Source organism: Ursus arctos, unplaced genomic scaffold (genome assembly GCF_023065955.2).
Source record: "Ursus arctos isolate Adak ecotype North America unplaced genomic scaffold, UrsArc2.0 scaffold_3, whole genome shotgun sequence".
In the NCBI taxonomy this organism is placed as follows: Eukaryota; Metazoa; Chordata; class Mammalia; order Carnivora; family Ursidae; genus Ursus; species Ursus arctos.
In genome coordinates this window covers 82,632,303-82,659,967 of record NW_026622985.1, presented here as the reverse complement: position 1 = coordinate 82,659,967, position 27,665 = coordinate 82,632,303, and the positions used below count along the sequence as shown (strand labels likewise).

General features: G+C 51.7%; 1 protein-coding gene across 2 annotated transcripts in view; it reads left to right on the top strand.

Moving 5' to 3' along the window:
- The window catches only part of PLXNA4 (plexin A4), a 420,354-nt gene that overhangs the window by 59,754 nt on the left and 332,935 nt on the right, over positions 1-27,665 (top strand). For both annotated transcript variants that reach the window (XM_026513509.4, XM_057304553.1), the window contains exons 2-3: positions 1,602-2,866; positions 18,962-19,144. In XM_026513509.4, coding sequence (XP_026369294.1) covers positions 1,682-2,866; positions 18,962-19,144 — 1,368 coding nt within the window. In that variant the 5' untranslated portion in view covers positions 1,602-1,681. The remainder of the gene's footprint in view (positions 1-1,601; positions 2,867-18,961; positions 19,145-27,665) is intronic.

Sequence of the window (27,665 nt, the reverse complement as noted above, 5' to 3'; positions counted from 1 at the left end):
ACGTTGAGTCTTGACTTTCTTCTTTCTTCTCTTGGCCTTCAAGGAAACTTGCATTCTCCCTGTGGGGGGTTCTCTTGCTCTGTGGTCTACGTCTTCCCACCACCCCGTTATCCAGGATATAGTGGTGAACAAGAGAAGTTTCACAAAGCCGAGATGCCCCCAAATAAGATGTAGGCCATCCTTGCCCTGATTTCTCTCAAACTGGAAGAACTATGAAGCCATCCTCTTGAATAGAAATAAATGAGACCGTTAGGACCGAGTGCTGTTTTGTCCCATGGGGAGTTATTTATTTATTTATTTACAGGACCACTTCTTAAACCATTTGTTCTCTCCCTTTAATGAAAACCTCTCAGAGGAGGCCCAATAGGGGAGGCAGCCAAGATCTGCCTCATTAAAATGACACCAGGGCTCAGAGCTGGGCAGCGTACCCAGAGGACCTGGTCGCTGCTGTGCTGCAGAGGGATCCAGGATGCTGCAGAGGGATCCAGGATCGGCCTCATGCACTGTTTGGCAGTGGGGAGGTGCAAAGGAGAAGTGTGGGTATAGACCCAGAGGGCTGGGGCTGTAACTGACAGCCCCCGAGAAAGGGTTGGCCGAACTATTCTGCTACCCATAAACAGTAGCTTGTGTCTGTCCCCACCTGCTCCAGGCTGGGGTAAACTGAGATGGATTAGCAGTGAAGAATGAGAACCCACTGTTGACTTGCACAACCGGGTTTGAATCCGCCTCTACCACTTAGAGCTGTGCAAGTTGTATCGCTTCCCTAAGCTGCATGGTACGGACAGCAATACTGCTTACTTCAGAGGACTAGGAGTCAGGGTCCCAGCAGGAGACAGCACACGCAAATCCAGTTATTTGTGCAAAGGTGAATATAGGAACTCGTCACAAAGGTGTGGCTTCTTCAGAGGCAGAGCAGTATTTGGGGGTAGGAACAGTGAGGCCCCCTCCTCCTCTAGACCAAGTGGCGGTGGGCAGGAGAACCTGGAGACAGAGAGGCAGTGTGGGGAGGCATGCCTAGGGCCACTGAGCCCTGGGGGTGAGGGTGGCAGCCGGTGCCCGCAGCCCACCCCCATCCTCCTGTCCCCTCCCCTTCCTGCTCACCTTCTGCTGATGCTCCCGACTGGCTGCACCTCACCAGGCCCGAGGGCAGGCGGCCCAAACATGTACAGTCCACCCAGGCCAGCCTCCCGGGCACAGAGAAGGCTGGAGAGTGGATGTGGAGGGGCAGGTGGAAGATACCCAACACTGAAAGGTTTGTAAGATAAAATCAGTCTCTGGAAGGTGCTGGGCAATGACTGTTCCAAAGCCAGGCATTGGGTAGCCAGTGGCTGCTCTTCAGCTTCATCATCATCGTCGTCACTATTATCATTATTATTACCATTATTGTTATTGTTGAGGTTGCCCTCCAGGCATGGCGGCCACCCAGCCCTGACTGTCCCCTACACGCATGGGGGCAGAGTCCCTTGGCCTTTAGCGTCTCCATTGCGGTTCTCTGTCTCAGCATGTGAAAAGGACTTTTGGGGTCCAGCCCCACAAGCTGTGGGGTGAAACTAAGCCACAATCATTGTTGTCCAATATCACATCCTTGCTTTCCCCCATAGGGAGCCTCTACTGCTGAGTCCTGGGCCTCCGAGGGGCCCTTGTGCCGAGTGCTGCCGTGCCGCGAGGACCTGTTTCTGAGATGAAAGCCATGCCTTGGAACTGGACTTGCCTCCTCTCCCATCTCCTGATGGTAGGGATGGGCTCCTCCACTCTGCTGCCCCGGCAGCCCCCCGTGCCATCCCCGAAGCGGTCTTTTGTCACGTTCCGTGGGGAGCCAGCCGAGGGTTTCAACCACCTGGTGGTGGACGAGAGGACAGGGCACATTTACTTGGGGGCCGTCAACCGGATCTATAAGCTCTCCAGTGACCTGAAGGTCTTGGTGACCCACCAGACAGGGCCGGATGAGGACAACCCCAAGTGTTACCCACCCCGCATCGTCCAGACGTGCAACGAGCCCCTGACCACCACCAACAATGTCAACAAGATGCTCCTGATAGACTACAAGGAGAACAGGCTCATTGCCTGTGGGAGCCTGTACCAAGGCATCTGCAAGCTCCTCAGGCTCGAGGACCTCTTCAAGCTGGGGGAGCCTTTTCACAAGAAGGAACACTACCTGTCGGGAGTCAACGAGAGCGGCTCCGTCTTTGGCGTGATCGTCTCCTACAGCAACCTGGACGACAAGCTCTTCATCGCCACAGCAGTGGATGGGAAGCCAGAGTACTTCCCCACCATCTCCAGCCGGAAGCTGACCAAGAACTCCGAGGCAGACGGCATGTTCGCTTATGTCTTCCACGATGAGTTTGTGGCCTCGATGATTAAGATTCCTTCGGACACCTTCACCGTCATCCCCGACTTTGATATCTACTATGTCTATGGCTTCAGCAGTGGCAATTTTGTCTACTTTTTGACCCTTCAGCCTGAGATGGTGTCTCCGCCAGGCTCCACCACAAAGGAACAGGTCTATACATCCAAGCTCGTGAGGCTTTGCAAGGAGGACACGGCCTTCAACTCCTATGTGGAGGTGCCCATCGGCTGCGAGCGCAGCGGGGTGGAGTACCGCCTGCTGCAGGCTGCCTACCTGTCCAAAGCTGGTGCCGTGCTCGCCCGGACCCTCGGAGTCCATCCGGAGGACGACCTCCTCTTCACTGTCTTCTCCAAGGGCCAGAAGCGGAAAATGAAATCCCTGGACGAGTCGGCCCTGTGCATCTTCATCTTGAAGCAGATCAACGATCGCATTAAGGAGCGACTGCAGTCCTGCTATCGGGGGGAGGGTACGCTGGACCTAGCCTGGCTCAAGGTGAAGGACATTCCCTGCAGCAGCGCGGTGAGTCAGGGGAGGGCCCGTGGGCTGGGAGGGCATGGCATGGCAGGGGGACCCTAGCCTGTGGCTTCCGTGGGATGTGAATCACCCAACCCATTTTGCAAGTGAGACAAGTACCTCCCGTCTCTGGGTCTCACTGGGCTCAGATCAGCACCAGCTCAAATGTGTTGTGTTGTGTTGTGTTGTGTCTATGACACTGAGCTTATCAGAGTTGGAGATGGAGCTGAAAGGTAGATTTCCTATCTGGACACTTTTCTCTACTCCACGCTGGCTCGTGGCTATAGGAGGGCATGCTAGGAATAAGCGGGGATTGTGTTATAGAGATGTCATCTGCACCAGGCATCGTTGAGGCTAGATTATCGTGTCTTCTGATACAAGACATGTACCCATCCTTCGTACTGACCATGCCTGCAAATCAGTTTCTTGGGAGCTTGGAATAAAACCATTAGTGGGGGTAATGGAGCCCATCATTCTACATTTGGGATAGATCTAGAACTTTAAGAGTGTTACGTTTTTAGTTCCTTGGGTATCTTTAGGAAAGGGCAAAATGAGAGCAGAAACTGGAAGAAGGGGAGAATGACAGGTGGGTTTAGGAGGCCTTCCCAGGGTCTTGCTGGGTGGCCACAGATGCAAACAGGGGACATAGCCTCTTGCCTCTCCCAGCCCAAGTCATTCATGGCCCGGCTTGCTGTGGCTGGACTTCTATTCATCTTGAAAATGATTCCAGTGACTTAGAAGGCTCAGTTATGAGCATCTTCTATACCCCATGTCCCTTCCTTTCCCCTTTCTATTGTTCACTTAAAAAAAAACATGAACCTAGTTTGAGAAGAATCTATCCTGTGATCTTAATTAGAGAGAAGAAAGGAGAACTCGTATACAGCTAGAAGTATATTTGCATGGATGCAATTCTTGACAGCCCGTCTAACTTTGGTGAAATTCCACATTAGGAAAATGTATCTTGATTGACTTTAAAAGTAAGTTTCCCTTCATGAAGTATGGCTATTTGCCAAGCACATCTCAGAGGGCACTGGCAGCTGGGTAGCTTGGGGGAGAATTCTGCGGGCACTGGGACTCGGGGTTGGGGTAGGGGAAATGGAGGAGAAGGAAGGGACTCAGCAAGGTTGGTCTTTGGTGCCCTAACATTTAGGCTCAGGCAATTTTCCATTGGTGAGTTTTCCAGGTGCCTGGGCTGAAACTAAAGATACCATTTCATTTTGGAGGTCCTGAAAGCTGAGAGACCCCTAGTGTCACTGAGGAAATGGGAGAGGCACCATGGGCCAGAGAAGGAAGCAATAAGTTGACAATCATGGCCAGGCCAGAGAGTGGAGGGGATGCCACTGTACTAAACCCTAGCGGGTGACATACCTTGGGAACCTTTGGTTTGAGGTGGTGGCTGATCCACTCAGTAGAGTCGAGAAGACAGGTTTATGAACTTGGGGGCCATGGGTTTCTCCCAAATGCAGGCTATAAAGGACTGGCCAGGTGCTGTGCTGTGTGTATGTACGTTACACATTTAAGCACAGCTCTCTGGGGGAGATGCATTAGGAAGCTGGCATGGGGAAGGCCCTTAGAGACCCTCTGGTCTGTACCTTCATTCTGAGGCCCAACAAGGTAAATGAATTGCCCAAACCCACATATTTTGAGAAAGAACGAGAGACACGGCACTTGAGGAAAGTCTCGCTTGCCTCTTGAGGAAAATCCCACTTGCACACATGCATGCACACACGTGCACACCTTGTGTTTGAAAATTCAAGTTTATCCTGTGTGCTTATGAAATAGCTAGTTCTTTTGAGATCAGATGGGTTGGGTATTTTTTCTGTAGATATTTTTCCATAGAAAACTCGCTCAAATTCTGTCTTTTCGGGTGATGCTTTTGGGAGTAGAATCAGCTGCAGGGATCAGCCTGGCTGCCCATGGGCAGGAGTTTGTCCCGCCCTTGCTCCCTGCCACAACACAAAAAGCAAAGTTCATCATGGAAGTCTTCAGAACTGTAGGTCCTAAGGCCGCATGGTGGCCTTGGAGAGAACAGAGGGATGACAGCTTTGCAAGACAGGCTAATGCCAGGACTGGGAGTCACAGAGCCAGATAACAAGCTTTAGATTTTTCTTTGGGCTTTAATTAGCTCTTTCAAGTTCGAGGCAAGTTCAGGGCTGAGAGCAGAAAGGAGGAGGCCAGAAACTCCACACCGGGCTGGCCTGTCTCCCCAGCCAGTATAAAAGGCCACGCCAGCTTGTAATGTCAAGTATCAGTTTCCTTTGATTTGGCCGACGCTTAGATTACTTTGCTCCGGTGCTCAGGTCCTCGACTTCAATTCATTTGGCCCCAGTTCAGACCACACATGCTCCCCCTGCCGTCAGCCAGGCCAGAGTCCTGGGCCTCCCTGGGGAGGAGCTCTCGTGGGCACACGGTTTGCTAACCTAGCTTTTCATCTTCCCATTTATGTGGCTGTTGGTTTCCTTTCCTTTTCCCCTTCCTGCCTTGAGGCAAGGATGGACAAGATGAATCCAGAATTCTCTTTGCCTCTGAGGCCAAGATTCCCTGGAGGCCTGTGAAGTGGGACAGAATCTCAGAAGGCCTTTGTCCCACAGCGTTCCCTTTGTAAGACAGCGTAGGAGGGGAAACATAGGCCGAGGAGGCGGACTTTTAAAACTTGTGTTTGTAGGCTGGGTGTTCCCTGTGGACTTTATCATAATTACAACCTGAAGAGTTTGAGAAGGTATGATTAGTGGCTCATTTTTTTAATTGAGATATAACTGACATATGACATTATATTGGTTTCAGGGGTACAACGTAACGATTCCATATTTGTCTGTATTGCAAAGTGATCACCACACTAAGTCTGGTTGACCACACATAGTTACAATTTTCTCTTCCTGTGATGAGAACTTTCACGATCTATTCTCTTAGCAACTTAGCAATAATACAGTATCTTCACTCTATAGTCACCATGCATTACATTAAATTGCCAGGATGTACTGATTTTATAGCTGGAAGTTTGTACGTCTTGACCAGTGATTCATTTTTATTGCGTTCCTGTTGTCTTCATTCCCTAAGGGTAGTATGCTCATCCCGTGGTGTTCTTCAGGGTCTTCCAGCCCCTCCCATTTCTTGGGATCCCCATTCCTTCACCTGGCCTCAGGCCTTCAGCACTCAGAGCAGGGAACAGTATGAGCCCTGGGGCGCCTGACCCCCTCATTAGGTCCCAGCTGCACCCTACCTGTGTTCGGCAGGTGTGGAAAGGGAATATCTGTGTGGCGTGGGCTGCCTTGCCGTGGAGCGTTTTAGGAACCACATGGTGGGCCACGGCCTGATGACCAGACTGAGGGAGAAGTGTCACACTGTGAGGCTGGAACCTCGGTCTGCAGGCCCCCAGAGAGCTCCCTGTTGTTTTTATTCCAGGTGAATTGGGGAAGGCTGGAGGAACCCACATCAGAGATAAGGGAAGGTGGGCCCGGAGTGGCCTTCTCATGGGAATGTGTCGCTGTGAACGTAAATGTGTGCCAAATACAAATCTCTGAGTGGGTGTTGGGTGTAGAGGATAGAGAAGCAGCCCAGGTGTTTTCTGGTGCTTGTGGGTGATGGAAGCAGCTTCCACCTTTGCCTGCTGGGCCATTCTTTCCCTGTGTCTTGGTTTTCCCAGCATGAAGAGAAACAGGTATCCAAGGACAAATGGTCTAGTGTCTGAAAATTACTCTATAGGTCTCAGGAGGGCATGGGCAGAAAGAGGGTTCTAGAGGCATCAGCCAGGGGTGCCATTCTGTCTTGGGATTCAGGGGACTAAAGACCAACCTGAGGCCCTTTGCTTCTGCACATCCAGGAGGGTTAATGCCAAGATGTAATCTCTGTTTCTGCTGCTCACCCCTGGGATGGTCTCTGTCTCTGGTCTCTTTTGAAGGCTGTCACCCAGGCTCCCCAAACTGTCTATCTGCAGAGCACAAGATGATTGGCTTGAGGAGCCCATTGCCTATGGTTTCTGTCATGTGCCATGGCCCTGAGCAGGCCACGGTGACTGCTCCCAGCCTTTCCCGGGAGCCCTGACCCTCCTGACCCGGAGTGGGGCAACAGGGCTGGAGAGTGTGCTGTTGTGGGCCAAGGCTGTTGTGTTCTGCATGGGCTGAGTGGCCTGGCCTCCCAGAGTCTCCCAGTCATAGCTGTCCATGGGGGTAACTCATGGAACACTAGCCCTTCCACCTCCAAATGAATTAATGAATGGATGAAACATTTATCAGGCCCCAGCAATGTACCCCCTCCCAGTGGATGCCAAGAATCATGAAATGACATCAGCATCCAGGGGCCCAAGAGTCCAGGATAGAGCTGCACCCCAGCAGGTGACGATGGCCTGTGTGAAGGGAACAATGGCTCTGGTCATGGGAAAGGTTGTCAATCACGCCACTCAATCTTCTCTGAGTTTGGATCCAATTGAGAAGTGGACATGGGAGTCAGGGAGTGTCAGCTTTAGTGTGATAAGGCTGGATGGGGCAAAAATCAGCTTCTTCATGTTCTCCTCAAGACTTGAACTTTGAGTGACCCACCAATACAAAATGTAGGTGCTTGGGGCGGAAACTACTATCCAGAATCCTGGCCTCACACCAGTCAAGTCTCCACAGTGGGAGCGGAGAGTGGTGGCTTCTGAGCTGCCTGGCACTCCCACTGCAGGGGTTCATTTGTAGTGGGCCTGACAGTTTACAGAGGGGCTCATCACCTCCTTTTCTTCTTGGCCCAGTGCTTTCCCCAGTGGTGCTCCGTGGTATGCTAGTGGCTTCCAGCGTGGGACAGTCTGTGGTGCAGGGATTGTCTGGGCATTGCCGGGCATTTGTGATCCCGGGATCCTGGACCCTAGAGCACCGAGTGCCAGGGGCACCCCCCATCACTGCAAGAACTAGAAATTTCTGGAAGTCCCTGGTTGAGAACCATTGCTAAACCATGCATCTGTCTGACTTGGAGTTTACCCGCCAGCCCTGCTCTACCCCACACGGTTCACAGAGGCACAGGGACTGAGCTGCTGCTTTCTAACCCCAAGCTTCTCTTCATGTCGGACAGCGAGGAATGGTGAAGGAGAACCCTGCTCACAGGTGGCTTGCTTTGACTCTTGTATGCATTGGCTTTGCAGGCACGGCAGCCCTGAGAGGAGACAGGGTCACCCCTGCCCCTGCCCCGGTCTTGGGCTGGCCACCCATCCCGGCCTGTACGGTTATTCAGGTTCGTCTGGCGCCTGGGATCCTGAAATGCCATGAGAGTGAGCATCCGGAATGGTCAGGCGGCCACCCCGGGCTCCGGGGGCTAGTTTCTGCTCGTCCGCTCGGGTTGTTTTCTGTTCCCAGCCAGCAGGAAGTGCGGCTCTGGCTGGATGGGGTGTATCCTGTTGTTCATGGCGCTAGGCAAGCTTTTCTCCTGCCGCTCAGACCAGGAACTCCTCCTCTTGTCTGCCCCATGCCTCCTTCTTCAGCTCCACTGCATCTGACACACACACACACAGACACACACACACACACACACACAGCAGGCCCACCAAATGTGCTCGCTGCACACCACACTCAAATCCCAGGGAGAGCTCACGCCACACCTCCCCTTTCTCATGGGCCCAGGCACTCACCCCCTACAGCCCGTTGACCCAGTATTCCAGACTTCAAGTTTGGAATTTGGGGGCCTGCCATACTGCAACCCCAGTCTTTATAGAGCCAAGTTTTCCCTCTCTCCCCCTGGATTTGGTTTCTGTTCTGGGTACGCCGGTGAGAAGGCCATCTACCTCCCTCTTTTTGGCCAGCAGGGTTTGCAATGACAGTCATATCCCAGCTAAGTACACATGGTGCTTCGGGGTCCAGGATGGTGGCTGAGCCTTGGTGGTGTGCTGGGCCAGGCAAGGGGACATGCCCCCCAGAATGCCATGCGGGAGCCTGGTGAGTCAGCAGGGAGAGTGACGGGACCCAGGAGACCCACATGCATAATTTTAACACAGACAGCAGCCAGAAGACCTCAGAGGCCCGTCAGCCCCGTCTCTGCTGCCTCTCTGCTGTGTTCCACTATCGAGCTTACGCTCATCTCCCAAGTCCCTCTTCCCTCTCTTTCTGTGATGTATTCTCCTCCACCCACACACTACGCGGAACAGCTAATGCAGCGAGATCCCTCTCACGTGCACACACACGCGCGCGCGCACACACACGCCCCATACGGCGTGTGGCAGCCCAGCCAACATCGGCAGTCGAGTCTCTCCATCACTGAGCACACAGACCAGCCAGACATCACGGTCCAGGTCTGCATTCTGGGCCTTTCCTTCAAGTCCTGTCATCCTCACAGGGTGGTGTCTTGGCTGTGATTCTGGCTGGAGAGTTCGAGCCTCTTGGTCTCAGCCAGTCCCAGCTCATGAGATGTCACTGGGCTGGTGAGCAGCTTCCCTTTTGCTTTGAATTATACATTTCATCTCCAGGAAGGAGGTGATAAAAATAATATCCCTTTCATAAAGCGTGTTGAGACTCCTTAGGAAAGAGAAATACACAGACATTAATAAATAATGAGAGACACAGAACACCTTGTGTTTGTAAGATGCTTCAACATTTCACGGCCCCACCTGTATATTCTCCTTTGCTTATGAGAACCACCCGATGGGACAAAAAGGGACTTAATAACACTGCTAGGATTTCAGACTTCTATTTTTTCTTCACCAGTATCTGCGTTGGAGAGGTTTGGGCTGTGCCTAACCCAGATGTTACGTTCCATATCCCGGGCCTGGAATATGCCCTGTTCGCCTGCCTGTCCACCCGGCACGTGTTATGAATGCTAAGCAAAGGCATTTGAAGGAGAGGCTACATTTCAAGCCAGACCCTCCCTGCTGTTGTTACCTTCAGGTGTCCCTTGGTTTCTGCAAGGCAGAAGGGAATGACTGCACATCGGTGCAGGGTGCTTGCTTCTTTTCCTTAACAAAGTTCGTGGAGAGAAGGCAAAAAGACAAGTAGGGGAGTTTCCCATTTGACCTCTCCATTTACATGTCTTCCCCTAGTGGACTGGGCCCCACAGGCTGTCCATGTAGATGAAACGGGATCTGCGGGAGAAGAAAGCCCACATCTTTTCCCAGTCTTGGTGTCATTACTGTGTCTCTGTCAGTGTTCCAAAGTATAATAGGATTTGTTTGGCTGATTTATCCCGCATGCAGGCAACATTTTCCAGACTCACACACGGGTCTGAGGAGCAAGAGGGGAGGATGCATGGCCACAAGAGTGGGGCTAATAAAATTTATTCCCACTAACAAGGGAATGGCTGACCCCATAATTCAGCCTGGCCAGCGGGGCCACTGCCTCCCAGTGCCTGCCAGAAAACACACAAACTTAATCATCGTGGCATGCCCTGCTCCAATTACGGCTCTGGTGGCGCAGAGGCCGTCTGCAGTAGCCTGGGAGGGGAGTGGGAATGTGGGATTGATGGGCATTGTGGAATGTCTTTGCCCTGGGCAGGTAGCCACTGGGCACCTTTGAAGCTAAGATACAAATGGACAGAAGTGGCACCCAATGGGGTGTGCTTGGGACTGTCCCCAGTGCCGAGAAGCCTTCCCTGATATTTCCCTAGGGTCCAGTTTCAGCTAATGGACTAGCCTCAGCGTGGTGGCCATCAGCAGAACTGGACCAGTGGAGTTGGGTCCTGGTTCTCTTGCTCTGGTCATGGTATCATGGGCCTGGTCTGCTTATCAGAGGGAGAAACCCGGGACTGTCAGCAGCTGAGCTAATGAGAAGGTCACGGGTTCAACCCCCGGGATCCTATCCTGGGTTGGAGCTACTCTTTGCTGGCTACGCTCAGCAATTGCTAGGAGGGGTACATTGCTACAGCTAACTGTTGGTTACTGCCAGGCCTGCAGAGAGTGGGCTTGGCCTAATGCCTCTCTCCTGGGAAAACAGCTCAAAATAGTGACATTAGCTTCCTATTAGAAGGATAGCTTATGACAATGAGTGAAAGACCACTTAGCTATCTGGTGGCATTGGGCACAGACAGTCTCAAACACACATAGAAATAGTAAAATGAGTACAAAAATAAGCATTGCTTTTAGCAGATCACTTCTATGGATTCGTAGCTAGTTAAGTGCATTAATCCAGTGAATGTTTGCCTCAGGAGCCACATACACACACAGAACTCCTACAACATGATGACCTTCTGTCCTGTATTTTCGTACCCACCCTTTTAAGACGCTCAGAAGCAGGGCACTTGACTCTTGGGAACCTTGGTGTGATTTGTTGGGTGGTTCTTCCAAGCCCGAGATGCTTCTCATGAAGCCCCTTCCGTAACGGTTTTGTCTAACTGGGTTATTGTGACTGTGCTTCCCCCTCTGTCTCCGTACACATTCATTTCTCCTACAGTCTCATGGAAAAAGACACAATATAGGCATCATTCTGAGATAGTAACAACATGGATGAGACTTCGTTCCCTCGTTCCGTTTCCGACATCTCTGCTCACAGCCGGGGTGTGAGGGCCGGCCTTCACCTGCTGCAGGACGTACCCGGCTCTCAAGAGAGTTCAGCCTGCAAGGTCAGCAAAGGCCACAGGCAGACCTTCAGGGGAAGGTTAGAACTCAGAGAAGAGAGAGGAAATTGATGAAGAACAGGAAAGCAATTGGTGGGTCACATAGTCCAGTTTGGGGGATTTCTTTGTTTCAGAAATGAGCACTCAGGCTCGTGGACTATTTTATGGAGTAAGAAGCTTTTGGTAAGGGTAAACCAAGCCTACGAAACCTCCTGAAGATGTTTCCACCTTCCTGAGGCTTCTGTCTGCTTACTTCTCCCCCTGCAGTCAGAGGGCGCTCAGAGTCATCTCAAGGCATCAGCCCCTGTTTTGCGTTTATTAACACCATAGGGGTGGTGGTCATATTTGAGCTGTGGCCCCCGGTAAGTGGGTGATTATTGCCTGTTTGTGCTGTAGCGCTTTACCACTGGAGTCTGTATTTGGGTATGAGCTACTTTAGCTTATCTGATCAATATCTCCCTTTAAAAAGAAATCCCATGTGCGTAATTCACTGATTCCCCATTTCCAGCGGAAGTCTGCTATGGTCAGCTTTCGGGGTGTGTGTGTGTGTGTGTGTGTGTGTAAATGTAATTAATTAATGGGAAGAATTTAGGGCTGCTGAGCATGAGGAATCCAAGACCTTTTGTTTTCCACATCAGCAAGCACTTCGGGGGCGTCCCTCCTCTTTTTCTCCTAATTTATATTCCTTTTCAAAACTTCAGCCCTTGCTTTTTTTTTTTTTAAGATTTTATTTATTTATTTGAGAGAGAGAGAACACAAGCAGGTGGGATGGGCAGAGGGAGAAGCAGATTCCACAGTGAGCAGGGAGCCCCATGCGGGACTCGTTCCCAGGACCCTGGGATCATGACCTGAGCGGAAGGTAGATGCTTAACCCACTGAGCCACCCAGGCGCCTCAGCTCTCGCTTTTCTTTGGGACCAACAGACCCAGGAAGGGAGGAAGCCCTGTTCTGATGATTGGCCATGGTCTCCACCGTAGGGGAAGGTTCGTTGCTTCCCGAGACCCCAGAAAGGCTGAGCCCTCATCCTGGGTGGCAGGAGAAGTGGAGGCAAGGGGTCTTCCCTGAGCAGTCTCTGACCTGGAATAGCTTTCTTTGGGGCCACCCTATAGCCACCCTGGAGGAAGCTCCTGTGTAAGGTCAGCTTTTTCCCTCCGGATGGGGATTTGGGGTTCTGGTACCATTTTCCCATTAATGGGTCCCACGGGGGTCATTTCGCTCTGTAGACCTCTATTTCCTCTTCTGTTCAATGGGGCTGTTGGATTCTAAGATGTTGACTTATTTGCCTTCTCTGAGACTGCCAGGGTGTGAAAGAGTGGCTGTGCTCTGTGCCGGACAGAGCCCTCAGAGCTGAGCCCGGACGTCGCCTCTCCTGCGAAGCCCCACTGCTTCCCCGGGCCTGCTGTACTTGTGGCACTGTGTGTACAACTGAGGCAGGGCACGGATGGCCTTGTCCAAGTCATGGCCCAGGTCTGTCTCCCCCACCGGGGAAGGGGCAAAAACAGAGGGGTCATTTCCATTGGTATATTTTTGGGTCCTCACCTAGGCCTTTGTTTACCTTGTTCCTTCCTACACATTCTTAAGCCATTTACTAAGTGAAGAACAGTAAAGAGTGTTTTCATTTAGTGCCTCAGTTTCCCCTCATAGACATAGGAGTTCCAATAGCCTAAGATACCACAAGTTTGATGGAAAAAGGCCCAACTAAAGGCTCTTCAGTGGGTGAGCTTGGGCAAGTCTCTAGTACCTTCTCCTCCTGTGTGATGGTCTGATCTTCCAGCATTGGGGGTGAGCCTGGGGTGCCCAGGACTCCTCTGCGTGAGGCTAGATGCTACTTTTGTATTTAGGTAAGGGCAGGAGAGCTGGTTTGCTCCCAGATGGAGGGACTCCTCTCTTTGCTGGACCAGGAGCTGCCCGCAGAGCAAGGGAGGACCAGGTCTGACTTTGTATTTTCCATCCTGGGCTCGAGATTACTGCTGCCGACCCCAAGCGGTTGGCCGCTGCATCCCCGTTTGGAGGAGTTGGCTGGCATCTGGCCATCCCTGATGGCTTACCTGGTTGGCCTCTTTTGGATCAATTCGGGATATTCGTAAACAGCCGGTGCTTGGGGTAAGAGGGGAGGCCTGTGGCTATGGAAGAGGCCTTGTCCTAGAGCCGAGCTAATTGGCCCACAGGGAGATGGACCTGGTGACCTTTAGCTCGTTAGCACCACATTTGGATCACTGAGCTCTGGCCTAGTTCTGACCTTTCCATAACAAGGCCTCGATGTGGGGCTTCTGCAAAGGTGGGGCATCTGAGGGCGGGGCTGAGACAGCCCCACCGGGCAGGGGAGGTGCCCGCAGAAACCAGGCTAAGGGCGGTGCTTGCCAGAGTGAGAAACAATTTCAGGACCAGGTCTCCGCCCGCCTCATCGCCCAAGGCCTTCCAGGAGGTTTTGCATAGGTGTCATGGTGACGGGCTCCTTATGAGTCTGTGGCCAGGGCACGGGGCTGGGGGCGGTGCCCAGGAGCTCCCGACCAGACGCCCCCACCCCCGCTGTCTCCCAGGTCGCCTGTCTTCCTCCGCCCTCTTCAGAGTCTCCACCGAGACCACCGGACACCTCTGGGGTCCCCGGGTGACCGCTTTGCAGCTCTGCCCCGGGAACCTGGGGAGGCGGCTGGAGGAAGGACGCGGGCAGAATTAAAACCCCCTTTCCACAGAGATGATGGAGCTTTTCAGAGTGCCAGTCTCTCTACGGAGTGGGAGCAATTTCCCCGTAATTGGTAAAGTAACCGTAACTGCTCTGTCATTTGTATGTAGCGACACGTAATTGCACGGTAACCTTTGCCGCCGTGTGCGAGGGAAGCGCGGTAAGCTATTAGATTGTAATTTGGAGTGTCAGCTCCGGCTCTGCACACCACCTCCGCCGCCACCGCTCGGGGAGCCCCTGCGTCCGGGTCCGGGAGGCCCTGTTCCCTGCCGCGAGGCGGTCTCTTCCCATGCCTGCCTGGGCGGTGCTGCCCTCGGTCAGTGCTTCTCAAACCTGGTGAATGGCTACGTCACCTCCCTGGCAAGGTGTTAAGATGCAGGCCCCTGAGCCTCCCTCCCAGAGTTCCTGATCCAGCAGACCTAGGGTCGGTTGGAGAATTCGCATTCCTGGTGAATAGTGCCAAATGTTCTGGATCTTACCCCATTCCTCTGTTCCTTCCTTCAGCCTCACAGGCCTTACAGATCTTTAGGAAGTACCACTTTTGCTATTTGATCTCGATGACATTAGGCCCTTTGATTGTGGTAACACCGCTCTGAGGTAGATACCAGGAATTTCCCCCAAAACGTGAGACTCACAAAGGTGGCTGGAATTGTCTCGGGTGACAAACGATAAAAGTGAATACTCCCATGGCACTAAGTGCCAGACAGTGTTCTATGCATATTAAATCGTTTAATACTTACCACAGCACTAGGAAGTATATAGTCATATTATTATCCCCCTTCTACCAATCACAAGCTGAGGCCCAGAGAGGTTAGATACCTTGCCGAAGGTCACACAGCATTAAGTGGTAGAGTTGGGGTTCAAACGGAGGCATTCTGATTCTAGTTCCACAGTGTTAACTACTGCAAAAGCCAGGCTTTCATTTACTCATCCATCCATCCATCCATCCATCCATCCATTCATTTAACACGTATGTCTTAACCTACTGTGAACCAGGAACTAAGGTAAGGGTACAAAGATACCTAAGACATGGTCCTGTCCTTGAGCTCATGGTCCCTGGAATCCAGGTCTTAATTTTAAGCCATGCAACCATGAGGACATTTGTGGAAAGCGGATTTGGGATCTTCCTGATCAGGGCAGAAGGGTGTAGCCCTGTGTAAGGCATTAACAGAACCCTGTCTGTTCACAGGGTTGCCCAAGTAAGCACCACATATATTCCCATGGAACAGAACCGTATTTTTTCCTTGGTGAGAATGAAGTTGCTGTCTAACAAATAAGCATTATAACAATGGCCAAGGCTCATTTGTGTGCGTTTGTGGAGCAGCGAGGGAGAGGAGTGGCTGGGCTTCTGATTACACTGGGGTGCAGTCCACTCCTGGCTCCTCTGGCTGCCGCTCTAATCTTGCTGTTAATGGGACCCAGGGGAGAGCTGGGCCAGGGCAAGAGCAGACACTCTCCTCCCCCATTGCCCAGGGTGTTCTGGAATCCACGCCAGCCCTCACCTGTTGAAGGCGTTCACCAATTAGCCTTTCCTTGCAGGGCCCACACGGCCCTGGCATCTGCTCCTTACACCTCACCCTTCCCGGCCTGTGGTCCCTATGGGGTCCCTCCCCCACCACCCTTGTGCTCTAATTGCCCTGTGGCCGCAGCTCAGACCTGGCATGGTGGTGTCCTTAGGGAGCCTGCTCTGGTCAGGAGCCATGCTAGGGACACTCTCTGCAGGCATCCTACCCCCGTTCCAGGCAGAATTCCCATTAAAAAAACGAATATGAAATATCACCTTGAATTGACAGAGTGCTCTCCAGTTTACCCAGTGTCTTCACACCTGCTTTCTCACCTGGCCCTCACAACAGTCCGGTCTTACTGTATTATAGTCAAGGGAAGTAAAGCTCAGAGAACAGGAGGTGCCTATGCCAAGTTAGATAGTTGGGAAGTGGGCTGCCGTGTGAACCCGAGTCTGTGTCTTTTCTGCTACCTCAGTGTTAAAAATCCCCACCCCCCCACCGCTTGCACCTGCTTTGAGGAAACAAAGAGTAAGCCCCCTTGTACCACAGCTGGGGGATCTTAGCATCCATGCAGACCTGGACTGCACCTGGTCAAAGGCCTCCATCACACCTTTATCACCTGGAGCCCTATTTAGAGGGAGAAACTGATACATGGTGGGGGAGGGGCTCAGGAGAAAGCCAGCATTGTCCCTGGAATCCCAATGCTACATTAGGAACCCCAGCTGCAGCCTTGGCCTTATTGGAGCCCGATGACAGCACCTTGAGATAGGCAGTGTGGGGGTGACTGCCAGGTGCAGGTGAGCAGACTGCCTGCCTCCTGACTGGGCCTCGCAGGGAGCCGTCCTGAGCCGAAGATGGGCAAAGCCCTGGCCACCAGGCCACCAGGCTGAGCTGTCCTTGCTTCCTTCCAATGAAAATATCCCTCCCTGGGCCCCTTGCTGCTAAGTTGCTGGAGTGGCAGAGACTCGGTGCCTCTGAGTAAGCCACGATTTAATGCTGCAATTGACCAAATGCATATGCTCTTTTTGTAAGCGATTGTTTATTTGTTTGTCTTCTGCCCAGCCAAGGGGAAGAGTGGTATTCGGTAACAGGCCACTCAGATGTAGTTCTGGGGCTGGGCAGCCTAAGGCTCCCCATGTCTGTAAGGCACGTGTTTGTGCCAAGGGTGGTGGGAAAATGTCAAATGTGGCTTGCCTTGCTCCCTGCCTCAGTTTCTCCTTGTGCTGTGTGGATCATCATTCAGCCTCATCTACTTGGAAAATGGATTATAATGACAGAAGTCTCTGTGGCACAGCTTAGGGCCAAGAAAGTCAGGGATGAGGGCTCCTTATGAAGTGGAGGCAGGAACATGCAAGGCCCTGAGGATTCCCAGCATGCCGTAGGCTGCCCTTGGCCCGTCTGGCAGGTCGCGCACCCTGCTCTTATGTCCGGCAGGGAGAAGGCACCGTCCTCTTTATCTGGATTTTTCTTCCTTCTTTTCTTTCTATCCCTTTTACCATCCACCACCTGTCTCCTCCCCCATCTCCTCAGTTTAGGAAAGAACCATAAAGATCAGATTAGACCTTGAAAGCTCCCTCCTAACTTTGACTTCTATATTGTTTTATTTGGGGGGGGGGTTGGGGGTTGTGTTTGGCCTGGGCTATTGGACCAGACCACGCAAGAAAGGCCAGAGGGGATCAAAGGCGTGGTGCAGACATCTGCTCTGCACGTGGCCTGCCCGGGCCTGCCCCGGCTCTCCCCAGCTCTGCCCCCAGCTGCCCCCATGATAAGAAGGAGGGGAGAGGTCGGAGAGAAGTCTTAGATGCTCAGCACATTGTCTTCCCTGAGACAGGCAATGCCTGTCGCCCCCCACCCCCCATCCTGGGAGGGAGCTGAGGGGCCCCCTGAGTCCCTGGAAAGCTCAGAGTTGGCCACTTCCACACAGCTCCGCTGGCAAGAGTCTGCCTGCTGGTTCTCCAGATGCCTTTTCCTCTGGCTGGATTGAAGCCTTTAAAAAAGTGACACCTTGGATTTTATTTCACTCCTTTTTCTGCAAAGTCCAAAGACGTTTACAGGCGTGAGCTCTATAGGCTTTATGGAAACCCATCAAAAAGCAGGGCTTGTTTCCTTCATCTTTATAGAGTGGAAAATAAAAGCACGGGAAGACGGAATAACTCTTCTAAGGCCACACAGTTCTTCTGAGAAGGAGGGGGAAAGCCGGCATAGGTTCCTAGAGCCTTGGAAAAGTCTGTGCCACAGCAGAGCTGCTCGGGGGGTGTGCTGGGGGCTCCGCGCCAGTCAGGGCAAGGTCTTCTCCACTCGCCGGTAGGACAGAACCCAGCTGTGACCCTGTGCTCAAATGCAGATCTGGGAGCCTGGAATGAAACTGGGAGAGATTTAGCCAGAACACCGTGGGGAAAGGCTTTTGCTGTTGGTTCCCTGACTTCTGGAATTATCCAAGTTTCAGGACACAGGGTATCCAGGGGATATTCTCTTTAAGGAATGCTCTTAGGTGTTCCAGTCATTTTTCAGGAATACAGTGTTTGGGAAAGGCTGAAGGAATGTTAAACGTATTTCTTCTTAAAAAGACTTTTCAGACCTTTCCTGTAACTAATCGTTAATAAGTCTCTTATGTGGTGTTAGAACGTACTATGTTTCAGTACAAAATTATTTGCCCAAGGAGCCCTGTTTTGGTAGAGCATCTTGGGGGAACTTGACTTCCACAGAAGACCCTTGGGGACATGCTGGTGTAGGTATGACAAGGCCAGGGTTGCCCATCTTCAACACGCTTTTAAAAAAAGCAGGGAGCCTGAGATGGGGAATCATGAGGCACCACGCTGGCTTGTTGAGTTCATTTGTGAACCTTCAACTTCTCCTATTTCTCTTTCCCCAACTGATTGTCTATACATGCCTCTGTCATGGTATTGTCATTCACGTGTTAATGTTTCTAGTTCTCTGTTCTACACTCTTGAGTCCTCATCTGGACTCTGCCTCATCTGGAGGCAAGTCTGCTCAACTTAGTAAGTTGTAGGTGTGGAGGCCACATTCCGTCCTATTCCTGAGGACAGCTCTCTGGAGCCCACATTCATGGGTGTTGACCCAGTGCTTGCTGGTGTAATGGTGATGATGGACAATCTAGGCTACCAAGATGGCGCCCAGAAGGGGTTGGAGGTGGGGCAGGGAGACCGTGGAGGCCAGGAGAGGAAAGAGACTCTAGTAATCTGTGGTTTGTTTGTTTTTTGTTTTTTGGGGTTTTTTTGCCATGGTCCTGCCACCTGCTTGGGCTTACTGTTGACAGGTCACCCAGTTTCTCTGGATCTGAGTTTTTTGTGTAAAAAAGGATTCTTCTAGCCCTGTCATTCCCTGACTTGGTACTTCTGCTTATTGCTCTGATGTTCCTGAATAATTTTTCTCCTTTTTAATTTTCAGCTCTTAACCATTGATGATAATTTCTGTGGCCTGGATATGAATGCCCCCCTGGGCGTGTCCGAGATGGTGCGTGGCATTCCCGTCTTCACGGAGGACAGGGACCGCATGACTTCTGTCATCGCATACGTCTACAAGAATCACTCTCTGGCCTTCGTGGGCACCAAAAGTGGCAAGCTGAAGAAGGTAGGAATGAGCTGCCGTCATTTTGGTTATTCTGAAAGCCATCTGTCCCCACTGGGATGGATATGATCTCATGCTGTTTTGCTCCTTTGGCCCTGGTGGGCCAGTGACACAAGTGTGAGCTAAGGAGGTATGTTGCTCTTGAGGTCGTGAGTGATACCCTGTCCCGTCTCTGCCCTCGTGCGGAGGGTTGCTGCGGCAACCACAGTGGGTGAGCATGTCGGTGCCCCTCTTCCCTGGCGCTGGTGTGCTCGTGGAGGAGTTACCCCGCCTCACTAGGCCGTCCTGAACGGCGTGCTCTGTCCAGCTCGGCTTTGCGCCCTAATGCAAAGGCTTTCTCAGGTTGGTTGGGGGAGGTGGGCAGAGGCAAGTTATGTCCCTGTTCCTCTTGCTTCGGCCCTCTTGACTGGTGCAGCCACCTGGAATCCGTGCAGGGAAACAGATGCAGGAAAGTGCTGGACCTGCTGGAGTTGTTGACCGGGCTAAGTTAAGATCGTTGGATGAGGAAACTGTGGGCGTTGTGGGGGCACAGAAATTACTTGAGGTGGAGTAGAATGGTGTGATCTGGGACATGAGCTTTTCTTCCTCATCCTCCAGAAGCTTGCTGGCCTCGGGATACTGGGGGATGTTGGCCCCTCAGCAGTGTTGGGAGCACCCTTCCATCCAAGACTCCTCTCACGCACCTCTGCTCAGGCTTCTCGTCTCAGTGACTTGGAGCTGGTGCCCTAGAGAGCCCCCCTTGATGGGATTCAAAGCCCTAAGACAATGCCATACCTTCTGTTTTGTGTTGGCTGATAACTGCACTTCAGTCTTGTCCCAGGGAAATATTGGTGAATCCATGTGGAACTCCTACTTGTCTCATTTAGACTTCCCTTGGAATTCTCTGGATATTGTGTGATTCCACATGGGGCACTGCCCGGTCTGAGATAGCTTTGAGCTCTACTTTCTCTTTGCTGTGTTTCTGGGTATCAGCTGCATGTGGTCAAGGGGACATGTTCTCGGCAAATCTAGAAGACTTTGCCTACTCTCCCATCCTACTATGTAACAGCCTCACTATCATTTCTTTCTTTAAATTCTACATCTCTTGGAACAGGCGGTGGGGCTGGAGTGTGAGAGTACGGAGGGGGGAGGCGGGGAGAGGTGTGTGTGAGGTGGGGGATGTGTGGGGAGTAGTGACACGGGTAGTATCTGGAAGAGGAAGCCTGTGCTGGTAAAATGCCACGAGGCGCCACAAGGCTGATGCGGGCGACGTGCCACCATCTGGTACTGCCCGGAGAGCTAACGGTGGCGCTGTAGTGGACGGCCTCACGTGTCAAATGCATGGTGTGAGTAACCATCTACATAGCTTTAGCAACTGTATTTCATGTTCCCTGCCGTTTTGCAAAGACTCTATTAAACACAAGCGAATGTTTTGCCGCTGCCTTGGCGTCTTGTGGTGATTTTGGCTCAGGCATTGAGCTGAACCTCGTGGACGTCCCAGAAGATGCCACATGCAAGACATAGGTGTGTCATCCTGGCGCGCCTCCTGTCCGGGTGGGGCCGCCTCCTGCCTCTCTGTCTAGTGCACACCGTGGCTCGTCACCTCCAACTGCTGTCAGGAGCCCGGGCCGACTCCGCTCTCTCCTCCTGCCTCTGTCCATGGCTTCCAGCTTTCCGTGAGCTGAGACTCAGGCATACAAACCATCTGAAATTGTGTCCAATAAGCCTCAGTATAAACAGAGGAGAGAAGGGCCCAGGCTTTGGAGCAGGGGCCTCGAGGGTGTTTCTGTTGGATGCTCAGATGATTTCATTCTTTATTATGATTCGGTGAGTTTGGTTTGCTTGAAAAGGGAGTTCTAAATAGCAAAGGCATTTCCATATGCAGTTCGTACGATGAGATGTCTGTTGGCCTGCTTTGCCTGGCATGATGGGTAAATAAGCACTATGGAGAGTAAAAGTAAGCAAGACAATTTGGGGTGCCTTACCTCTTTTCTCCACTGAGCCCAATCTCAGTGCAATGGAGAAGTAACTTACCCCAGTGCACTAGAAGATTCGCACCCGCTAAACTTCCTGCCCTGTACCATCGGGTCATTTACTTGCTGGCAAGACTGTGTAAGTAGATCCTGTAGGAGCTGGTGTCAGTGAAATAAACATTGAGAGTTCAGTGCACATAACAGAACAGACAGTTATTTTCTCTTGGGGGAGAAAAAGAGACGTGTTTCCCGGCCATGGCTGCGTCGTAAACCCAAGACAGTCAACTCGCAAATGTGTGCTGTTGGTCAGAGGGCGGCTCGAGGTCAGTGGGGGCTGGCTGTCTTGCACCCGTGGAAGCCTGGCCCCTGATGGGAGGTCAGAGGGCAGCACATCTCCATGCGGTGGGCTGAGGACACCTCTGGGAGTCCGGGCACGCACAGAGCACAGAGACATTGCTCATAGGGCAGCCTGTAAGCAGAGCCTTGCCTTCAAGTGTCCCCAGAGGGCAGCCAGGCCAGCAACAACAAGCAACACCTGGCAAGGAGACTTCGGGCTTTATAAACATCAGGCTGGCATTCCCATTTTTTTTACTTTGGGGAGTGTATAGAAGAACAGTTCTGTTTCAGCCACCTGGGACGTTCCATTTAATTTCCAGAGCAATGGTGGGATTGCTGAAGCATAAACATTTGAGAGGTAAGAGCAGAGGGTCATGTGAGGGGGAATGAGCCAGTGGCCCTCCTGGGGAAAGCCGGGCCGTCGGGGCAGCCAAACTTTCTGCTCCATGAGCTCAGAGTGGCAGTCTTTTTAATAGTTTTGCTGGAGCCCAGCTATGGCTGCTGCGGACTCAGCACCGCTGGCCCAGGGGACGGTCTGAGTTGGGAAAGGAAGGCTGGGCCGCCGAGTCTGTTGTTTGAAATAATAAAAAGCAAAACTGGCCAGTTTATTTATTTTTTCGGAACAATAGAATTTCCCACCACCCCTGCTCGCTGAGCACCACTCCCCTTTCCTTGCCAGAACTCTGTATTGCTTTTCCCAGAGGCTATCAGACCACATTCACCTTTTGGGCAGAGGCCCAGCAGTGAGATGCTTTGGGGCTGCAAGAGGATTTTGCGGGAAGTTTTGTGAGCTGCTGAAACCAGGGGGTGAGAAGAATGAAAATCATACTGTAGCCGTAATTACAGAGTTGTCTTCTCTGAGCCCTGTAATAATCTCCTGTGTGTATCAAGGGCCGTGCAGAGTTCTTTGCCATACGACAAGGGACTCGAGGTGGGAAGGATGGGTGGGAGGGCTTGGAGGTTTGCTGTGGGTTTCTGGGGTCTGGGAGCTAGACTGTAGCGATCCATAGGCTGCCCTCAAAATTACTAACTTTTCCATTGTTTGAAAGGTGTGGGTCCTCATCATTTACAACCTTACCTCTGATGACAATAATTTCACTCCTTTAGTGCACACATCACATGAGGCAGAGGGAAAGGAGGTGAGGAAAGTGCCAATTTGGAGGTCTTTTATGTTTTCTGATGTGTGCGTGTGTGTGTGTGTGTGTGTGTGTGTGTGTGTGTGTGTGTGTGATGGCCGGTATGGGCAGCTTTTCCATGGTGAGCGTATAGGCAAATGCTGTTAAGAAACGTGGCATAGAAATGCTACCGTCACAAGGAAGTATTTAGGAACTTAGAAATAACCCATAGACTGTTAAAATTTCAACTCCGGGTTTAAAGAAAAAAATCTTAAGGCAAACACCATCCCTATCTGCTTTAGGGTATCTGTATAAACCTGAAAAATCTTTGTCCCAAGTTGGGGTAATGAGGCTGGTGTTGCCTCAGAAGGACAAAAATCTCTTTGCTTGAGTATTTTGGCCGGAGCCCTCTTCCCTTGCCTCTTGCATTCCTACCACTACGTGCTCATATTTTATGGCTGCTGTTCAGCAGTGAGTTATTGCCTGACATTAGGTGGGAGAGACTAATGTTCATCGTGAGCCCAAACATCATAAACTCCCACTTGAGGTGTGATTGCTCCTTTCATTTTGTGATTGCATTGCTGCTGAATGTTTAGCTAGGTGAAACTGTTCACACCTAAGGGGCAGAGCACTTTGTGGATACTGGTTAAGCAGAACCCGAGCTGGTCTGATTCATAACTTGTGGTAGGATATGTACCCACGTGTGTGACATGCCGAGCCTTGCCAGCCTCTCTTGATAGGAATTCAGCCTGTGTCAGCATGAGCATCAACAGGGGTGGACACCATGAAAATCATTCTTACTGGGAATTAGTATGCACGTTAACGTCAATTGCCTGAGTTAGCTTTTCCTTGAGCCTCTTTTGAAATCGATTTGCCTGTGTTCCCCCACACCCCGACCATGGGTCCAGAAGGGCAACCAAACAGAAGTGGAGTGTGGTAGAGGGAGACCCACCTGGGTCTGTATCATTCTAACCGTAAGTTCTTAGGAATGGATGCCGTGGTGTGTGTGTGTGTGTGTGTGTGTGTGTGTGTGTGTGTGCAATGCTTAAGTCACAGAGGAATATCAGATCAGAGATGTGTAGCTACTGCTTTGCAACTTCCTAAATGTATCTGAGAATTCTTAACACTCGCTGGAAATTTGAGTCAACTTTAAAAAAGAAATTCAGACCATAAATAGGACTCTGAATGGGTAAAGGCACACGAAATCAAATGGAGCTAGAGTGTTGGAACTCCACCTTGCCTGGGGACCCCGAGATTGGAGCACGGGTGCATTATCTGGTGTAGGATTTGGTCAGTGCGCTCCGGTATGAGTCTCTTCAAACAGAGCTGCTGGCTGGTTTGCATGTGGTTAGACACTTAAGCAGGAAGGAAAAGAAATATGGAAGAATCAATGCTGGACAGTTTCCATGGTGGAAAAAGACCATCAAAGCATTTTTGTTTGATTGTTTTGTCATGTTGTTTCTGCAGTTCCCACTGCTGGTTCTGCAAGTATGAAGCCTGTGTGGATGTGAGGCTGTGGGGTACGTGGAGAGGAGCTGAGGTTGAAGGTGCTGCAGACGGAAGAGCGTCACAGATGTTCTGGGGGGAGGGGGGCATACTCCTTCCACTCATCTCGCATCTCTGCGGTGACAAGAGATGGCTGTTCTGTCATTAGTCCTTCAGGCCTGGGGACCCCAGGACTGGCCTTCAGACCGACCTCACCTCATGCCAACTGCCCACTTCTGGTCCATCTCCCACCTTGCACAGTCTCCCCTGCTGGGGTTTAAGCCTTCTAGTCCATGCCATATCCGGTACATGCGGAGAGGAGCCTAAGCTGGTTGATGTCCTCATGGGCATATCTTCTGATACTGAGCGATATGAAGTCTCCATTCAGTCATCCTTTTTACATAAGTGTATCCCCACTGGCACTCACTTCTTGCCCCTTGCTACTTTTCACTACTTTGCCCTTGGGCCCACCCATAGTCCCCGCATGTCCCTGGTATGGGGGATCTCAAGTGATCTCTCAGAGCAGACCTGAGCAGGCTTGGGGAGGTGTCCTCACGACAGAGCTCCGGCCTCAGCCCCTCTCAGAGCAGCTTGACCCTGTAAGCTGGGGCATTGTCTCCTTCTCCTCCTGGCATCCTCTAGAAATGCACTTTGAGATCTCCAGAAAATACTACCTCAGGACCACTTGTCATTTTATTTTCCAAATGATTATTAGTAGTGCACATGATTTAAGGAGATAGTCTTAAATGAGCTTTGCCAAGTCAAGATTTACTGATACATGTGTGCCACTTTTTTGAATCATATGTGTGTGTATATATATATACATTCGTGTAGAATGATCCTGATCATAAATTAAAATGCAAAGACGTTAAAATTGAAGAGAGTGCTGCAGAAACACCCCCAAATCATAGAGCGCACTCAGTCAGCTGATGCTCAATGCCAGACACGCTGGAGGAATTTATCCAGTGACACATGCAATTGAAGTAAAATATTGTGCTTTACAAGAACATATCATTAAAATGAAAACTAGCAGCATATCAGGAGTCTGGCCATATAACCAAGACAACAAAGATGGGGAAGGATGAAAGACATGGTGTACCCGAGGAAGAGGGAGGAGTAGAGGCGAGAAGAGGACGGGGCCCCCAGCTGCAAATGGCCCCTTACTGCTGGGATCACGTCTGCTAGAACCCGCATCAGAGGAGAAGAGGGTCTTTCTGTCCATAGCGGTGAAGGCTCTCAGCGAGGGCAGGAGCAGGGGAGGGTCTGCGTCTCCTGAAATCACTGTACTTTCTCAGCCAACTTTGATGGAGTCAGCTGGACTGACTCAGGACCCACCGGTAGGAGCTCGGATTGAAGTGTCTGCTTCTAGTCCCTACTTGTGAGCAGGTGACTTCTGTGAATGTGGCCACATGGCTGGCCTCTTGGGGGTGTCACAGTGTTTTTCCCAGCGGCTTTGGCTTCGCGTAGGGGCATTCGTGGGGACTTTTAAAATAGCTCTTTCAAGGCTGCTGTAGTCACTCCATACCTTCTGTCCTGCCCCAGGTGACACAGGGGCACTATTTATCAATGGATTGCCCCAAAACGTAGAGCCTTAGACAAAACAACGCTTATTATCTCATAGTTTCTGTGGTCAGGAATCTGGGCATGGCCTCACTGGGTGGTTCTGGTTCTGGGTGACTGACAGACTACAGTCAGGGTGTCAACTGGGGCTGGAAACGGGGATGATCTGCTTCTAAGATCATTCACATAGCCATGGGCTTGCCTCTGGTCCTCACTGGACACATCATGGGGGCCCCTCCACAGTGGCCACTCACACAACACGGCAGCTGAGAGAGACGAGAGAGGGGTAAGCAAGTTGAAAGCCACGGTCTCTTTGAAACCTCATTTCAGAAGTGGCATCCCATCGCCTTTGCTGTGTTCTGTTCCTCAGAGCTGTCAGTCATGTGGCCCGGCCCACCTTCAGGGGGAGGGGCTTCCAGCTTCCACAGAGGCCTGAATACTGGGAAGCAGGGGCCACTGGGGTCCTTTTAGAGGCTGCTTACCACCCTCGGGCTCTGTGTCTGGGCCCTGGAGGGCACCTGAGCCAATAGTCTTAAACTGCCAGTTAGTTGCTAGTGGCACGAGAAAGGGCACAGCCCGGCTCAGGGACAGATGTAGCCAGAGCACTGAATCCGGCTTCCGGCTCCCTGGGGTTTGATCGTGCAGACATGTCAGAGAACCCAGGGACAAAATGGGAAGATGGCCTGCCATGTGGCCTGCCATGCCCGGGGCCAGAGGCTGAGAAACTCACCTGGGAGCTCAGAGAGGCAGCCCCAGGCGCTCTGTTAATCTTAGAGAAACGGTGATGGTTTATGATGGTGGATGAGAGACTTATGTCAAGTCAGTAACTGCGGAGAGCTCTTCGTGGCCTCAGAGAATCTATGGCTCTTGGCTTTTCTTCATTGGGAATCACCTCTTTCCTTAGGAAGGGGTCGCTTTCCTAGTGATGGGGTTGGCAGGAAAGAGGATGGGAAGGAAACTATAGTGCTTCGAACGCCCAGGAAGTTCCAGTCACTGTTCTAGGTGTTTTCCATGCATAATCCTCAGCATTTCCTTTGGGGTAAATTCTACAGCCTCCATTTTACACATGAGGCAAGAGACTGAATAACTCCCTAGAGGTCACACAATTTGATCTAAGGTCTGCCCTTTGAGTCACATGTATGCTAATATCACGGACTCTACTGAGGTTGTGCTCTCGGGCTGTGGGCTAATGTCACCTCCACAACCCTGACAGAAGGTGGTCACCTGGCCTCCCGCACCTGGCCAGTGTGCCTGTTGGCCAGAAACTTCCTTTCATTCCCTCAGCTCCTACGCTGGCTCAGGGCCTGGTGCTTGAGCTTGGGTGGTTATAACTGATTGCCCATCTCTAGGTACTCCCCTCTTTAATTGTCCTATGAATTTTGCCAGGTTCATCTATCCGAAACAACTCCAATCCTATCTGTTTCCTAGGGGAAAAAAAAAAAGGAGAAGGAGAACAGTTGCCTCATCCAGGCTTCTGTGGCCCCTGCCTGTCACCCCACATGGAAATGGCCCGGCTGCACTGTCCTCCCACTCAGCCCTTCAGCCCTGGCCCCTCACATTTTGAGTCCTCAAGGGCCCTGGCCAAATTTAAATACCAAGGAAGCGCCTCCCACCTGAGAAGCAATAGGATTCCCACCTACCTGGCAGTTCTCCCTCCTCCCCGGTTTCCCTCTGGAGGAGCAATTGTGCTGGAGCCCCAACCCGCAGCAGAGTGGGCGGCGGCTTTGGGGAGGGCCGGAGCTTTTCTGGGAAGCAGACAAGCTGTGCTTTTCCACTTGCCACTGACCTGCTGCCTAGGACACACTCGGACGTGTCTTTGTCTTTAGCTTCTCACCCGCATGCTCTCTCCCAACAGCCTGGGGGACTGTGTGTCGTGGTTCTTGATGGTTTTTCCCGTTGCGAGTCATCCAGGGTCCCTGTCTTGGCTCATTTGGAAGATGGCTGCCTCTCCTTAGATCCCAGAACTGCTTTGCAAGCCCTGCGGAGCTGAGGACCTAATTACACCATCTCCTTACCACTCCTGGTCAATTTTGAGCACCTCCCCCAACCAATCCAGCCCGCCTTCTTTTTCTCCCC